Raw genomic sequence first — 16,190 nt, 5'->3', positions numbered from 1 at the left:
TGGCCTGGAACTCAGGGATTCCCCCTTCCCCTGCCTCAGCCCCAACCCCTGGCATTTTTTTTTTTTTTTTTTTTTTTGAGACATTGAGACAGAGTCCCCCTGGAACACCAGCTGGCCTGGAACTTGCTATGTATACCAGGTTGGCCTCAATCTCAGATCTCCCTGCTCCTGCCTCCTGAGTGCTGGGATTAAAGATGTGTATCACTACACCTGGCTCCTCCTCCCAAAATTTTTAAGTCAGACATTACCAATTAGTCAGAGGGAGTAATGCACACCTGTGAACATAGCACTAAATGAGGCAGCAGGATGGAGAATTTGAGGTCAGCCTGAACTATATAATGAGGTACCATCCCCCAAAGAAACAGAACTGTTCTCCCCACACCCCTGAACCTGAGGCCGAGGATCCCTTTTAGACACCCCCAGATTCCTATAGACAAGATCTAAACCCAGTTTACCTCCACAAGGCACATGGAACAACTTTAGTAGTAGTAGGACTACTAAAGGCCATGGAGGACATCTCAAACTCTAGCTGTTTTCTGCCTCCTACTTAGAAAGCTGGCCATAAAAACAATCTGCCCACAATTAGAACACTGCAGGGAAAGCTGTGTTCCAGCCCCAAGTCACACAGAGGCTGAGGCCAAGGAAGAGGGGATTTGCTCAAGTTCCTGCAACCAGCCAGGGGACATGGAGATAGCTGCTCCAAGGCACCTGCCCACTGTGGGAGCCTCAAAAGTGACCTGACTGGAGACCAACCTGCTCGAGCCGGTTCTGCCTCTCTTTGAATGCCTCTAATGGGTCGTCCTCCAGGGCATAGTGCTCCAGCACCGTCCGGACATCTTCCACTTGATTCAGTGCAATGGCTGTGGGCACAAGGGGGCAGGGGGTGTTGGTAAGCCAAGCCCCAGGAGAGGCATCATAGGGCAAGGGTCAGCCCTCCCTGGAATGCTGTTCCATGCTCCTTCAAATATGTCCAAATAACTCCTAAACACTCCAGAGGAATGTTGGACATTCCAGAAATTTCCATATGACTCTAGGCTCCTCACAGATCACCTCCACCCTAACTGCCTAATGACAAACCAGAATTAAGTGTCTGTCCTTGTCTTGAGGGTCAAGGGCTTTTGGGTTAGGCATCAGGGGTCAGTCTCACTCTTGAGGAAGGCAGATAGGTCCAGCAAGACCCGGTCATCGGAGTTGCCATCCCAGGGCCTCAGGGCAACTCCATTGTAGGGCTGTAGGCGAAAGGCTTCCTTCTTGCAGTCCACAACTACTACTCGAGCTGGGTCTCGATTCAGACACGAAATATCCTGCAAGAGGGTGTACGGGTCAGATCACTGATAGTGCCGCTCCCTGTTGACTGCAGAGGGGACAAACACACAGATACATAGCATCATGCTATCTCCCAGAAACCAGGAATGGATGGCATCTCAGGCCTCCTGGGAACTGGGGAGCTAGTCAGGCAGTCAAGAGCCAGGGTTCACAGAGGTCTCTGGAGAGAACTGGTAGGTACAAACCCTACCCCAGATCCATGACAGGTTGCAGCTAGATCCATATGTGAGGAATCACACAAACAGACCCCTTGTCAGAACCTGAACTCTGCTGACTCTCCAGTGACACAGACCCCAGAGCCACCAAGACAGGGGAAGACCCAACAGACACATGGATTCCAGGGGCCTGGCCACCATGTCTAGATACATAGCTGGCCAAAGGAACAGATTACACAGCCTCAAGTAGGGCCCCAGAGACAAAAGCCATGCCCCTCCTTTCAGCCCCAGTTATCTCTTTCAGTAGACCCAAGGGCCAAGGTCCCAGCCAAGCTGGAGACAGGCAATCAGGCATCCTGCAAGGAGCAGCCACATCTTCAAGGAACCACAGCAGGCAGGAAGTGGTAATGGTCAGAGCAGCACTCCCAAATCCACCCCAGAGGAGCACTGTGATCCCTACACGGCACCTTCACATGGTGTCCGTCCATGTATCTGGTGGCGTCCCGGAACAGACGGTAGGAGATGAAGCCATGGGGGTCCACACTATCAATGAGAGGAAACGCAGTCTGCAGGGATAGGAATGGATGAAAAGTCAGGCTGGTCTCTGGCCATCTGCATCTTACCCACCTGTGGCCCAGAGACTTACCATGCCAGTCTCTGATGTAAAGATGACAATTTCATACAGGGGAGCAAGCTGCTGGAACAAGGTTTCGATGCCCGGGCGCTTCTTAAACCTCCAGCCAGTGGCCAACTGTAGAGGCAGTGAGGACAGCGAAGTTCTGAGACCAGGAGTCCCAAGGGGCCAACACCCAACCTCAGGCTCCCAGCACCTGGGTTCTGTCTGCTCCTGGGCCTGAGGAATGGCATTTATTCTGAGCCAAGGTAGATGACTCACAATAGCCAAGAGTGGGGATGGATGGGAGTGAGGCAATAAGGGGTTCACACAACACGACAGGGTTGATCCCCAGCACACCTAGCCCAGCCTCCCCGGTCTATCCCAACCCACTGCCTTCCCCAGGACACACCGACCACTCAGGGTGCAGGAGGACCCCAGTGAGCTCCAGGACTAGTGTGTAGGGTGGCTGGTAGTAGGGCTCCCGAAGAGGGTCTGGGAGAAGGCAGGGACTTGTGGGCTCGATGATCATCTGTGGGAGAGGATGGGTTGCTCCAACTCAGAAACACCGCTCAGACTCAGAAAGAGTTGGGCGTGGGGACTGGGCCAAGGCCCCTGCTCACCTGTCTGTAATCTTTGAAATATTTGTATGTCCGGCGCAACTGCTGAACCAGAATCGGATCTAGAACACCAGGTACAAAGGGATTCCAAGGTAAGCCACTGCTCCACCTCCCGGACAAGGCAGGACTTTATTATATTTTATTTATTTGCAGAACAAATGTAGATTTATTAAAGTGAGAACTCCCAAGAGTCGGGGGATAGAGAGTTAAAAGGAAAGAATAAGGAAAGAATAGGAGCTGGAGAGATGGCTCAGCGGTTAAGAGCTCTAGCTGCTCTTCAGAGGACCCGGGTTTGGTCCCCAGCACCCACATGGCAGCCAAAAAAACTCCATTTCCAGGAAATCCGACACCCTCTTCTGACCTCTGTGAGCACTGTAAGACACAGGTACACTTACAAACATGTAGGCAATACACTCATATACATAAAATAAAATTAAAAACAGTAATAAAAGAGTACTTGAAACAGGGCTTTGTGTAGTTCACAATGGCCTCAAACTTACTATGTAGTGGAGGCTGGCCTTGAACTCCTAATCCTTCTCCCTCTCCCTCCCAAGTACTGGGATTACTAGGGCATGTACCAAGTCCAGCTTCAAATCATAGAGTTGAATATCAACGAGATGCAAACAGGTTTTGTACAACCACCTGGTGTGAACCAGGTTATTGATGCTCTTAAAAAAAAAATTGGCCGGGTGTGGTGGCGCACACCTTAATCCCAGCGCTCAGGAGGCAGAGCCAGTTCCAAATCAGCTGGGGCTACAGGGAGACCCTGTCCCAAAAAGACCAAAAATAAATAAATAAATAAATAAAGAACGCAGCCAGGCGTGGTGGCGCACACCTTAATCCCAGCACTCAGGACCACTCAGGAGGCAGAAGCAGGCAGATCTCTGTTCAAGGCCAACCTTCTTAGTGAGTTCCAGGTCAGCTGGGGATGCAGGGAGACCCTGTCTCAAAAAGACCAAAAAAAAAAAAAAAAAAAAAAAAAAAAATTGTGGGGCTGAATGGCTCAGCAGTTAAGAGCACTGACTGCTCTTGCAGAGGACCCAGGTTCGATTCCCAGCAGCCCACATGGCGGCTACGAACCGTCCTTAACTCCAGTTCCAGGGGACTCCAAAGCCCTCTTCTGACCTCCGCAGCATTGCATAACATGGGTGCACCCACATGCATGACAGGCAATACGCTCATACACATAAAATAAAAATAATAATTTTTTTTTTTTTAAATTGTTAGCCGGGCGTGGTGGTGCACACCTGTAGTCCCAGCACTTGGAAGGCAGAGGCAGGCGGATCTCTGTGAGTTCAAGGCCAGCCTGGTCTACATAGTGAGTTCCAGGACAGCTGGGGCTACAGGGAGACCCTGCTTCAAAAAGACAAAAAAAAAAAAACAATTATGTGTGTTTTGCCTCCATGTATGTGAGTGCACCCATGCTATGCAGTGCCCACAGAGGTCAGAAGATGGCATCAGATTCCCTGGAACTGGAGTTATAGATGGCTGTTAGTTGCCATGTGAGTGCTGGGAACTGAACCTGGGTTCTCTGTAAGTGCAATCAATGCTCTTAACTGCGGAGCCATCTTTCTAAGTCTTTTTTTTTTCAATCATACCCTGTACAAATTCAGAATTGTGCTCTGCTTTCCAAATGTTTAACTTTTTAAAAAATTTTTATTTTTTATTTTTATATGCATGCATGTATTGCCTACATATAAGTAAGTGCACCCATGTCATGCACTGCCAGAGGTCAGAAGAGGCTGCTGGATCCCCTGGGACTGGAGTTACGGACAGTTGTCAGCTGCCATGTGGGTGCTGGGATTAGAACCCAGGTCTTCTGCAAGAACAATCAGCGTTCTTAACTGCTGAGCCATTTCTCCAGCCCCACAATATATTCATTTAAACTAGGAGTTTTCACCCCTGGCCCTGTTAATACTTGGATGGTTTTATTGAGGAAGGTGGGTGCTGGCAATTGACCAAGCGCTTCCTGCTAGGCAAATGCTCTACCACTGAGCTGAGCCTCCTCAGCCCTTATTTTTATTTTGAGACAGGGTCTTACACAAATTTGCCCATTCTGACCTCAGACTCACTGTGTAGTCCTGGCTGGCCCCAAACTTGGAATTCTCCTGCCTCAACCTCCTGAGTAGCTGGGGTGACAGGCCTGTGCCACTGCACCCAGCTCTGTCCACCCACACTTTGGACCAGATAGTTCTTTGTTGCAGGGAGCCTGCCCTGTGCATTGTGGGATGTTTAAGGCAGCGTTCTGGGCTTCTACCCAGTAGATGCTAGTACTAAGACTATAGAAATGTCCTCATGGGGGCCAATGAGATAGGTGCACTTACCTACATGCAGGCATAACACTCATACACATCAAATAAAACTAATAAATATTAAAATAAAATGTAGCACTTTTAAGAGCCTACCTCTTAAAAGTCACAATACTGAAGCCAGTTAAACTAGTAAACATACACACTTTAAACTTGCATGTCTAACTGCCCAATTTAAATCAGTGCATCCCCAGTGGGGACTTAACATCTGCACTGCCTGCCTGGTGTAAACCAGCAAACAACCACGGGGTTAGTATCCTGTTTGGTAACTTCCCTACCACAGACAGGTGGCTTTCTGGACTCTGAGACAACTGACAACTACTCCCCACCAAAAGGTGGTAAGCCCAAGAGGGATGGAGGAAGGAGACATTATTTTGGAAATGAAGCACTGAATGGGGTAGGAGCTTAGGGATTTAAAAACAGAGGCTGTCAGCCTTTAAGCCCAGCACTCCGGGAGGCAGAGCTCTGTGAGTTCAAGGCCAGCCTGGTCTATATAGTGAGTTCCAGGACAGCTGGGGCTACAGAGAGACCCTGTCTCAAAAAGATCAAAAAAAAAAAAAAACAGAGGCTGTCATAAAGAGGTGGGGTCAGGGGCTGTAGTTGCTCAGATCTAAGGCACAGGAAGTCTGGTGTCACAGGCAGCTGGGGTTCCCTGCCCCCATCTGTCCCTGACCATCTGCTGGACTGAGGGGCCAGGGAAGGGAGTTAGGGCTTTTGTTAGACCCCCTCCCCCTAGCCATCTAGCTGGTGCACCCCCATGGAAGGAGGAGGAGCTGGGGCACCAGACAGGGCAACACGGCTCAAGACAAACTAACAAACAAAACCAAACAATACAAACAGGAGAGCTGGGACCACCAAGGGACCCTGGAATTTGTGTTTATTTACTCACCATTGTCGAATTCATCAGGAATCTGGGAGAGAAAAATGAAAGGTTTGGGATGGCAGAGGCAGAACCCCTTGGTACACCCACAGAAGGTGCTCCAGCCCATCCCCCAGAAAGTAGGTCAAGAGCCCTGGGAGGTTGGGAGAGGTTCACTCCAGACTAGAAAGGAGGGTGGGAAGTGTCCCACCCTCACCCCTCCAGGGCAGACTCCTGGCACCTCTGGGTCTTGTTCCCCTCACCTTGGCACCATTTTCATCCACAGGGTTGGTTCCTGCAAAGAACACAGAGACAAATGAGAGAAACCCGGGCCCAGTCTTCAGGGTGTTGGAGGTAGAGAATGAGGAGTATAGAATTCCCAGTCAGGAGAGAGGGGAGTCTAGTCTTCCCCTCTTTCTTGACTGGGGAGTGTACTCAAGGGCAGGGAGCAATTAGAGGCTAGAACTTCAAGCAGAAGTGGGGGGGACCAACTGGTCTTCTCAAGTTTCAAGGTGAGTGTCCCAGTAGTGGCCCTATTGAGCGAGGATCCAGGGAAGGAACAGAATAAGATGTTTTGAGGACAGGTGAGGTTTCACAGTAGATACTGAGTGGTAAGACAAAACCACATCTCTTACCAAAAATATAGACGATGCTGACAGTCCCACCAGCCCCAAGCAAACCAGCAAGCCAAAGTGCAACTTTTTTGGCATAGCTGGGGCCCTCTGAGCCTGGCTGATGCTGTGGCCCCTGGGCCTTAGTGCCTGCACGACTGGTGATCTCTGCAACCTGCAGAGGAGAGGGGAGGAAGAGAGAAAACAGCAAGGTAGTCTCATCTCTAATCTGGTCCAAGTAGAATCAAGATCAAGAGGTAGGAAGTAGAAACTCACAGAGCCCCAGTAGTAGTGTCCCTTGAGAGGTAAGTTGAGAGGCTGATCCCCTCAGAGGGTCAAAATTCAACTCTGTAGATGATCACAAGGGTTCAAAAGCTGACAGACTAAACTATTCAAGATCCTTTAAAGCAACAGGATTGTAGGGTCTAGAGGAAGAAGAGTAGGGCAGGGAGAATAAGGGGACCAGGGGGACATAACGAGATCCCGAGGGGGCAGAGGGGCACACAGGAGACAGGGCGGGAGTTAGGACATCCGGATGCCCAAGGCTCAAGATAGCAAGGTAGGGAAGGGAAAGGATGGAAGCAGGAGCGGCTGGATGCAATCTCTTTGCTAAGGAACTACGGAATGGAAAGTGATGGGCTTGGAGGTCAGAATGACTAGGTCGAATCGAAAGCCGGGCCGTCTCCCTTATTCACCACCAACGACGGGGAGGAAAAGTCCCCAAGGCCAGGCTAGAGTCCCGGGCCCGTCCCCTTCGAGAAGCACCCTGAGTGGTCACTGCCACCGGGCACAGGTGACCTCTCCCGGCGCCCACGTGGCCGAGATGTGGGCTCTAGAGGATGCACTTGGGTCCCCAGCATCCAGCTCCCGGGGGCAGGGAGCGGGTAAAGTGCTGTCCACCCAGGAGGCACAGGAGCACCCCAAAACGCGCGCGGCGCTGTTTTCGGCACCCTGAGGCGCGGCATCCCAGCCTCTCCGGGGCGTCGACCCGACGCTCCAAACTTCAGGGAAGAGCTCCGCGCGCTGTCCTGGGGCCGCTCACCTGCTCTGGAGCCCGAGGAGGCGGCGTCGCCAGCCGCGTGCACAGCCCTCGCGCGCCGACCCGGAGCCCGCTCTGCAAGCGCGAGAACAGCGCCGCCGAGGCCGCCATCTTGCGCTGACGCCACACGGCCACGCCCACTCCCTCGCTCTCTCCCGCCCCCGGCCCGGACTGCGGCCAATGGGGACGCCGAAGTAGGGCCGGTGGACGGGAGCCCGAGAGTGACAAAAGGCTGCAGGCGCAGTGCTGTAGCGCTCTCTTGGCTTACTGCTCCACAAGCCGTTGCCTGGCATACTACATTGGAAACTTGTCCCCTGGCACCACACGCCCTCCCATGCCCCGCGCCCCCGTCCCCTGTCAGATGTGGAAAGAGGCCCAGGAAGCGAGCTAACAGGCAGCCCTCACACTTTCTCACGTGGAGCAGGGATGCTGAGTACTCCCCTCTCATCCTCAGATCTCTTCTTAACCCCAAGGAAATGGTGCATGCTGAAGCTTGAGAGCAAGAAGTCAGTGAATTCGAGGTTACAGGAAGCCACCACAAGTGCTCCCTAAATTATTTTCAGTAGGAAAAAAATCAAATTTTTAAAAAATGTAAATTTAAAAACACTATGGTAGTCAAAATGGAAGGGCACGCGGAATTCGTAGTAGTTACTTCTGGAGTGAAATGGGTTGCTGACTAAAGTGGGTACATACTGTCTTCTAATTGTGTATGCATGTACATCTGTGCATCTGTGGAGATCGGAGGACAACTTGCAGGAGTTGGTTCTCTCCTTCCATCATGTAGGTCCAGGGTATGGAACTGATGTCATCAGAAGCCAAGATGTCTCCCTCACCCACCCACTCACCTACTCACTCCTGACCTCAGCCCCTCTCAAGTAGCACTTAAGAGGTTGCTGACACACAAGGCGCCTTTACCCTGTCACAACGGTGGCCCTACATAGTTTTAGAAACGGGGATTGAGGGGTGGGGTGGGGATTCGGGGCTAGAGAAATGGCTCAGCAGTTAAGAGCACTAGCTGCTCTTACACAAAGGAACTGAGTTCAGTTCTCAGCACCCACATGGTGGCTAACAACCATTTGAAATTGAGTTCCAGGGGATCCAACGCCCTCTTTTCACATCCGCAGGCATTGCACAACACAGGTACACTTCAACACATGCAGGCAATACACTTTTTTTCCCTGTAGCCCCAGCTGGCCTGGAAATCACCATGTAGACCAGGCTGGCCCTGAACTCAGAGATCCACCTGCCTCTGCCTCTCTGAATGCCAGGAGTGCCAGGATCAAAGGCATGCACTACCACGCCTGGCGTCAGGCTTAAAACACTTAAACTGGGTCTTGGAGACATAGATCTTCACGGAGCATCTTGAATTTTGTCTTTTTGAGACAGGGTCTCCCTGTAGCCCCAGCTGTCCTGGAACTCACTATGTAGACCAGGCTGGCCTTGAACTCACAAAGATTCGTCTGCCTCTGCCTCCCAAGTGCTAGGATTAAAGGTATGCGCCACCACGCCCGCTGAACTTTTTTTTTTTTTTTGGTCTTTTTGAGACAGGGTCTCCCTGTAGCCCCAGCTGTCCTGGAACTCACTATGTAGACTAGGCTGGCCTCGAACTCACAGACATCCACCTGTCTCTGCCTCCGGAGTGCTGGGATTAAAGGCGTGCCCCACCACGCCTGACTGAATTTTTTAATTACGTTTTACTTTAGTATGTGCGGGGTGGAGGTCAGCGGAAAAGTTGCATGAGTCAGTTCTCTCCTTCCACTATGTAGGCCTGTAGATTGAACTCGGGTTGTAAGGCTTAGCAACAAGGGCCTTTACCCACGGAACCATCTGCCAGTCGGTGTTTGAGATAGGGTCTCATGTAGCCCAGGCTTGTCTCAAATTTCCTACATAGCTGAAGGAAAGTACCAGCACACCCCATCCACGGTGTATCTTTACTACCTGAAATATAATGTATTTGTAAAGACATGTGACTCTAGGTGTGGTATGCCTCCAATCCCAACACTCAGGACGCAGAGGTAGGAGTTCAAGGCCAGCCTGGTCTACATAGCGAGTTCCAATTACTTAGCAAGTTCCAGGCCAGCTGAGACTACAGGGAGACCCTGAAGACGGAAGATAAAGGACTATGGGGCTAGAGATTGGATTTAGGGGTGGAGCACCTCCTTAGAATCCATTAGTGAGGCTGGGAGCCAGACTGCAGCACAGGAGCAAGGAAGGGTGGGGGATGGGAGGACCTTGACACTGACTTTTCACTTAGCCCAAAGCTGTAACTTCATCAAACTTTTTTCTAAAGGAAATTACAAAATTTTAGGGAGTTTGAAGTTACATATCCAATGTATTGGGGGTTTTTTTTTGGTTCTTTTTTGAGACAGGGTCTCTCTGTAGCCCCAGCTGGCCTGTAACTATGTGTAGACCACCAGGCTGGCCTTGAACTCAGAGATCCGCCTGCCTCTGACTCCCCTGGAATTAAAGGTGTGTGCCACCACGCCCAGCCCATATCCAATGTATTTTACATTTTTCTCAGCTCTTACTTGAGCCTCTGGCACTTGAGAGGGTTCTAGAGTATATACAAATTCTCCCTAGACACCAAGGCTACCTCCACCCAGGCTGCTGAGGGACTTCCTGGGGATCAATCTCAGGTCAGGCTCTCCTGTCTCCTGACCAGATGTTTTCTTTTCTTAAGGTTGAGGAAATCACTACCTTGGTGCAGATGTGGAGGTCAGAGGACAACTTTTGGGAATCAGTTCTCTCACCATGTGAGTTCTGGGGATCAAACTCAGGTGTCAGGTTTGACAGCAAGTGCCCTTATCTGCTGAAACACCTCCCTGGCTCCAGTGTTATTTTCTTTAATTACACTTTTTTCAGGCAGACATGTGTCATGGTGTGTGTTTGTGTGTAGGTCAGGAACAACATTGTACAGTGGATTCTCTCCTTCCACTGTATAGGTCCAGAAATGGGGAGATGGAACTTGGGCTGCCAGGCTTGGCAGCAAGTACCTTTAGCCAACGAGCCATCCTGCTCGTCTCAGGTATCGTATCTTGACTCAGCTAGGGCTGTTCTGGTTGAGGCACCTCATCACCAGATTGCTCACCAGCCATCTAGACCTTATTTTCTAGATGGGGAAACTGGGAGTTAGGACCCAGTTATTTGCCCCAACTTAGTAACTACACTTATAAATAAGACACCCCACCCCACCCCCATACAGTTTTGACCAAACAGCTTCAGCTTCTCTTTATTCGAAGACCTGACTACAAAGGCAAGCTGGGACAACAGGTACAAAAGGGTGGGCCCTTCCTCAGATCTACTGATTCCTCAAATGTCAGGGAGGAGGAAATGGAAATTCAGAATGATGGTTCTAGCCAGGAGTCCATGCTGGGCCAGGGATGGGGCTGCTCACTCCACACCTGCATCCTTCCACGCACATATCTCATGCCTCCCGCCCGCCACCTCAGGCCTCCAGGAGCTTCCCCAGGAAGCGGAGGTTCAGGATCTTGATCTGGTCTTCCAGGTCCATGCGGATGATGCCATCTTCGCCATCAATACTCAGCAGGACCCCAGTGGCCTCTCGATCCTCACCTAGGATCACCTTCACCTGGAGGCAGTGGTATGTGTCAGTGCTGTCCAAAGCGTGCCATGCCCTCCTGTGTCCTCCCTCAGGCCCTGCCCCTACCTTGTTGTTCTTGGTTGGGGGAATGGGCTCCAGGTGCTCACTGGAAATGCTGACCACCTTCTCACTGTCCTTCAGGTACACGGAGCACATGCCACCCTGTGGAGGGACAGCCTGCTCAACCTGTCCAGCTCCCAATGCAATACCAAGCCCACTCTCCAGAGGATACAGATCCATTTTGAAAACTCAGTGCCCAGGGACATGAGAGCAAGTCTTACCTTTATTACCTGAAATATGTTCAGAGCACACTCTAGCCTTGCCCTGGGTTCCTGACACCAGCATCACAACCCCAATCCATCCATGCTGCTGAAGCATGGAGAAGCAATTTCACATCGCACATCCAGTCCCACTACACCCCCTGCTGAGCCCTGCATGGCACTCCCAGGTCCCCAGGAACTGACCTGACCCAGCCCAGTCACTTCTCTGGCCTCATTCCCCCTTGTTATTTCTTTTCTTTTTAATATTTTATTTATTTATTTATTTTTGGTTTTTTTGAGACAGGGTCTCCCTGTAGCCCCAGCTGTCCTGGAACTCACTATGTAGACCAGGCTGGCCTTGAACTCACAGAGATCGGCCTGCCTCTGCCTCCCGAGTGCTGGGATTAAAGGCATGCACCACCACACCCAGCTTATTATTTTTATTTTATGTGTATGCGTGTATTGCCTGCATGTAGGTAAGTGCACCTGTGTCATGCAATGCCTGCAGGACAGAAGAGGCTCAGATCCCCTGGAACTGTAGTTACAGACAGTTGTTAGCTGCCATGTGGGTGCTGGGATTCAAACGCAGGTCTTCTTCGAGAACAACCAGTGCTCTTAATGGCTGAACCACCTCTCCAGCCGCCCCCCCCCCCGAACCCCCGTTATTTCTGTTCCAGCCACAGTGAGCATGCTTCATGCACATGAGTCCCTGCTTTGGGAACACATGTTAACACCATTTTTCTTGGCTTACTCTTATTCGCCCTTAAGGTCTCAATTCCAGTGTCTCCTCCAGGAAGCCCTCCCTCTCCAATTCCCCCAAAGTAGGGTTCCCCCAGCTCCCCAAGCATTCAAGGCTTGCCTCATCCTAGTTCTGCCTGCTCTGGGGACACATCTGTCTACCCAAATGGAAGGTGAGGTCTGAGTGCACAGCAACATACATTCCCTGAAATTACATTCCTTTAGTGTACAGCTGTGTATGTTCCCTGAAAGCTAAGCGCAGATACTGAGCACCCCCAGCCCTGAATACAGGCTTTGTCACCCCAGCCAGCTTTGAGGCAACAGGTGAGCAAAATGAAGGTGCTACTCTGGACCCCTAACATACAGGCTCAGATAACAGAGCTGCTTCTGAAAGCTGAGGCTTAACCAGACAGACTGGAGGGAAGACAGGGGCACGTGCAAGGCTGGGAACTTGAGCACTGGCCATGGGTGCCTAGCTCAGAGGGCACTCAGCACAATACCAAATTCATCTAAGGATTGTGACAAAGTCACCTCGCTCCAATGCGCCACTCACATGGGCTGCAGGCCTGAGCTGTGAGTGCATCAGGTAGAAATCCCTATCCCATGGAGTCAAGACATTCCGACACTTCCAGTTCTGTCTGTCCACCAAACAATACAGATGTTAAGAAAAAAAAAAGTAAAGAACTAAAAATAAATGCACAACTTGGGAACAGAGCTCAGTAGTAGAGCTCATGTCTAGCACATGGGAGGCCTTGGGTTCTACCCTAGCACCACAGGCTTAAGTAACTACAGAGATGGAGGCCTGTCCATCCCCAGGGGGAAACTCACCGTGACACTGCGGATGACGCCTGTCTGGCCTACCACTTGTGTGTCCAGGTAGGTGTCTCGCACCTTCACCTGGATATCGGTGGTCACCCAGTCGCTTGAGCTCTGCTCAATGCCTGAGCCTGGTGTGTGTGGGTTGTAGCCCCCAGGAGAGGGGGCTCCAGGAGTCATCGGACTGTAGCCAACAGGGCTTGGGCTAGGGCTTGCCTAAAGGGAAGAGGGGAATGAGTGTCTGCAACAGTCACTATGCCCAGTCACACCAAGACACACAACAGCCCACAGCCTTCTGTGGCACAACATACCTGGTAGGCCATGGGCGAAGGTGTGGGGTGGTAGCTGGCTGGGGAGTGGGTGTTCTGGTAGCCTGCTGGGCTCGGTGCCACCTGGTGGTAGCTCTGAGGGCTGGGGCTGGGCTGATAGGAGCCCTGTGGGGAAGGCGCAGCATAGGGGGAGAACTGGTCCGTGTTGTACCTGCAGACACAGGAGAGAGGCATTAGTCCTGATGGGAAGGGGCTAGGGGTGGGGAAGCCGTGCACAGGGCTTTTCTGGGCTGCGCCCCAGTGGACTCACATGGCTGGCGTCCCTGGTGTCTGTGGATTGTACTGTGGATTGACCTGGGGGGATGATGGGTCTGGGTAGCCAGGTGTTTGGGGATTCGGGGTTCCCCCATACGCCTGTGGGGATGGGGTGGGCTCGTCGTCAAAGGCATACTCGTATTCCTCCTCAGCCCTGGTGGGGACAGAAGGCTGTTGAGAATGACTGGTGCTAATGTGGTGGATGCTTGTAGAACCGCTCTACACACTTGGGCCCTCAGCTGAGGCAACTTCATTCCAACAGCACCAGCTAAAGGCATTCCTGACATTAAGGCCTCTCCAGAGCTGAGATGGTGATGGGAAAGGACAAGGCTGTCTGCAGAAGTTCACACACCTAGCAGTCGTCTCCAAGCCCAATGTAGCACATGTTGAGGTGGGGGATGAGGACAGGACACCGCACTTCCAGGCATGCCCATGCCAGCCCAGCTTCGTCACCCAATACCACAACACAACCACTCATAGTCTGGCCCACAGAGCCTGTCCTAGAAATGGGCCTTACCTGGAAGGCGTGTTGGGATTGTTAGGATCCCAAGCTCCACTCTGGGCAGGAGTCCGACTACCATCATGCAGAGGTGTCTGTGAGCCATAATGTGGGGTGCGACTACCTGGATGGGGTAAGAGAAGCAAGCTCATATTTCCACCCCATCCTGAGCCTTCTGATGCTCCTCTGCCCAGTCCCTACAGTCTCCTGGGAATACTCACCATCCTGCAAAGGTGTCTGAGAGCCATACATGGGTGTGCGGGAGCCAGAGCCATACATGGGGGTCTGGGAACCATACATGGGTGTCCGTCCATAGGTGGAGGTCATGCCACCTGGACGCTGAGAGTCCCTGTGGACACAGAACAGCTAAGGTGGGTGGGGTGCCCAGCACACCCATGCTGGTCCTCCCTGGGTCCAGTTATCACCCCCATGCTGGTCCTCCCCAAGCAGTGCCGTACACTGTGGTGAGCCGCTGGCGGTCCACAGAGATCGTCTGGCAGGTGGAGTGCAGCTCTACACGGGCTGTGGACTCTGTGGCATCCTTCACCACACCAATGTAGCCTGTGGTAAAGCAGGCAGTCAGGTGGGTAGAAACTCCCTCCGCCATGCGAGCCCATGTCCCCACAGCCCCGGCTCACCTTTGTAGGGTCCCTGCGAGATACGCACAGTCTGGCCGATGAGTTCGTTGTCTCTCCGCCCTCGGCCCCTGCTCATGCCACCACCTGGGCTACCAAAGCCACCGTGCTGACCTGGGGTGGGAGAATGTTGTGAGTACCCAGGCCTGTGCACTTCCTTCCTATGCAGTGGCCCCACTTTCAAACCCCTCTCTACTGGCCTGAGCACTCCACCCAAGTAGGATTAGGAACCTTCTCCACCTACCCCTACCCCCTGGGCTTTCCTGACTCCACTGACAGTGAGCTTCAAACTGAACAGGCAAGGATCACCCCCCCTCCAATCCCTGAGCACTGACCCCATCTCACCATCAGCACTGGGGTGCATGGGGCTGCTGATCCGGGGGCTCATAGGAGTGAAGCCACCCACGGTTAAGTTGGTCACATCCCGGGGCTAGGGAAAGGGCAGGCAGTGAACAGCAAGGCCAGGGTTGAAGGTTACAGGCCTCTAGCCTCTACCCCACACAAACTGACACAAGGTGGGACAGATTCTGCCTGAAGCAGCCCAACAATCCTCTCTCCCCCTTCCCCCGTCCTCCCTGTGACAAAGCCTCCATCTCCTGGGAGGGAAACTGCCACCTTGCATCCTCTGTGCACCTGTCCATCAAGAGGCCTGGGCCCTCCCCTCACCAAGGTATGAGACTGAACTGTGGCTAGTCAGGAATTTAAGTCCTTAGTGACACAAAACCCACAAGTCACAGGAACACACCATCTCATCTGCAAGGCCCTGAGGTCTCCTACTGGCCCAGGTGCCCAGCCTGATTTCCTTCCTTCCTACTTTTTTTTGGAAAAAGGGTCTCATGTCGCTCAGGCTGGTCTCAAACTTGCTATGTGATCAAGAATGACTCAACTCCTGATCCTCCTACCTCTACCTCCACCTCCCAAGTGCTGGGATTCCGTTTCCTAAAAAGTTCCACACAACCTTCCCACTGTCCTGTTGCGGGGCCTGTGACTGGTGGTTCCCAGTTACTCAGGCTGTGTTCCTTCACAAATCTCTGCTTTGACATTCCTCCTCTCACTCATGCAGTGGGCCCTGTCACTTGCACTGCATTGCTACCTCCTGAGATTGGGGGGGAGGCCTGAGGGACAGAAGCCTGTGAAGGCCTGCTGCCCCCTCAAGCTATTACATATTCCCCTGAAGCCCCAGCTCTAAGAGGGCGGAGACGTTCATCTCCTTCACAGATGCACCAGCACCTAGCACCCAACAGGCACAACAAGGAATTGAGTAACAACTGCAGAGAGCAGCTCAGAATCCCAAAGCAACCTCTTTTTCTTTGTCTTTATTTTTTATTTATTTATTTTTTTGGTCTTTTTGAGACAGGGTCTCACTGTAGCCCCAGCTGTCCTGGAACTCACAATGTAGACCAGGCTGGCCTTGAACTCACAAAGCTCCACCTGCCTCCGCCTCCCAAGTGCTGGGACTACAGGCATGTGCCACCATGCCCGGCTTTATGTGTCTCGGTTTTTAAATAAAGCCAAACATCTAAAG

General features: G+C 52.1%; 2 protein-coding genes across 4 annotated transcripts in view; both read right to left on the bottom strand.

The window, feature by feature from the left end:
- Window positions 1-7,685, bottom strand: part of Timm50 (translocase of inner mitochondrial membrane 50) — an 8,294-nt gene extending 609 nt beyond the window's left edge. Inside the window, exons 1-10 of one of the 2 annotated variants that reach the window (XM_008853965.3) lie at window positions 7,536-7,685; window positions 6,518-6,668; window positions 6,146-6,177; window positions 5,913-5,934; window positions 2,718-2,776; window positions 2,507-2,626; window positions 2,128-2,232; window positions 1,949-2,047; window positions 1,148-1,304; window positions 754-860 (exon numbers count right to left, since the gene is read on the bottom strand). In XM_008853965.3, coding sequence (XP_008852187.1) covers window positions 754-860; window positions 1,148-1,304; window positions 1,949-2,047; window positions 2,128-2,232; window positions 2,507-2,626; window positions 2,718-2,776; window positions 5,913-5,934; window positions 6,146-6,177; window positions 6,518-6,668; window positions 7,536-7,643 — 960 coding nt within the window. In that variant the 5' untranslated portion in view covers window positions 7,644-7,685. The remainder of the gene's footprint in view (window positions 1-753; window positions 861-1,147; window positions 1,305-1,948; window positions 2,048-2,127; window positions 2,233-2,506; window positions 2,627-2,717; window positions 2,777-5,912; window positions 5,935-6,145; window positions 6,178-6,517; window positions 6,669-7,535) is intronic. The other variant, XM_029556589.1, reaches the window with a different exon arrangement.
- A 3,049-nt stretch (window positions 7,686-10,734) lies between these two features.
- Supt5h (SPT5 homolog, DSIF elongation factor subunit) overlaps window positions 10,735-16,190 on the bottom strand; it is a 28,423-nt gene continuing 22,967 nt past the window's right edge. For both annotated transcript variants that reach the window (XM_008853963.2, XM_008853964.2), the window contains 10 exons: window positions 15,011-15,095; window positions 14,669-14,779; window positions 14,489-14,591; window positions 14,252-14,379; window positions 14,049-14,154; window positions 13,527-13,685; window positions 13,259-13,427; window positions 12,960-13,163; window positions 11,200-11,295; window positions 10,735-11,121 (listed from right to left, as the gene is read on the bottom strand). In XM_008853963.2, the coding sequence (XP_008852185.1) occupies window positions 10,978-11,121; window positions 11,200-11,295; window positions 12,960-13,163; window positions 13,259-13,427; window positions 13,527-13,685; window positions 14,049-14,154; window positions 14,252-14,379; window positions 14,489-14,591; window positions 14,669-14,779; window positions 15,011-15,095 (1,305 nt within the window). In that variant the 3' untranslated portion in view covers window positions 10,735-10,977. The remainder of the gene's footprint in view (window positions 11,122-11,199; window positions 11,296-12,959; window positions 13,164-13,258; window positions 13,428-13,526; window positions 13,686-14,048; window positions 14,155-14,251; window positions 14,380-14,488; window positions 14,592-14,668; window positions 14,780-15,010; window positions 15,096-16,190) is intronic.

Source organism: Nannospalax galili, unplaced genomic scaffold, assembly GCF_000622305.1.
Source record: "Nannospalax galili isolate Female #2095 unplaced genomic scaffold, S.galili_v1.0 scaffold886, whole genome shotgun sequence".
In the NCBI taxonomy this organism is placed as follows: Eukaryota; Metazoa; Chordata; class Mammalia; order Rodentia; family Spalacidae; genus Nannospalax; species Nannospalax galili.
The sequence above is the reverse complement of the archived record's forward strand: the minus strand, read 5'-3'. Positions and strand labels throughout refer to the sequence as shown.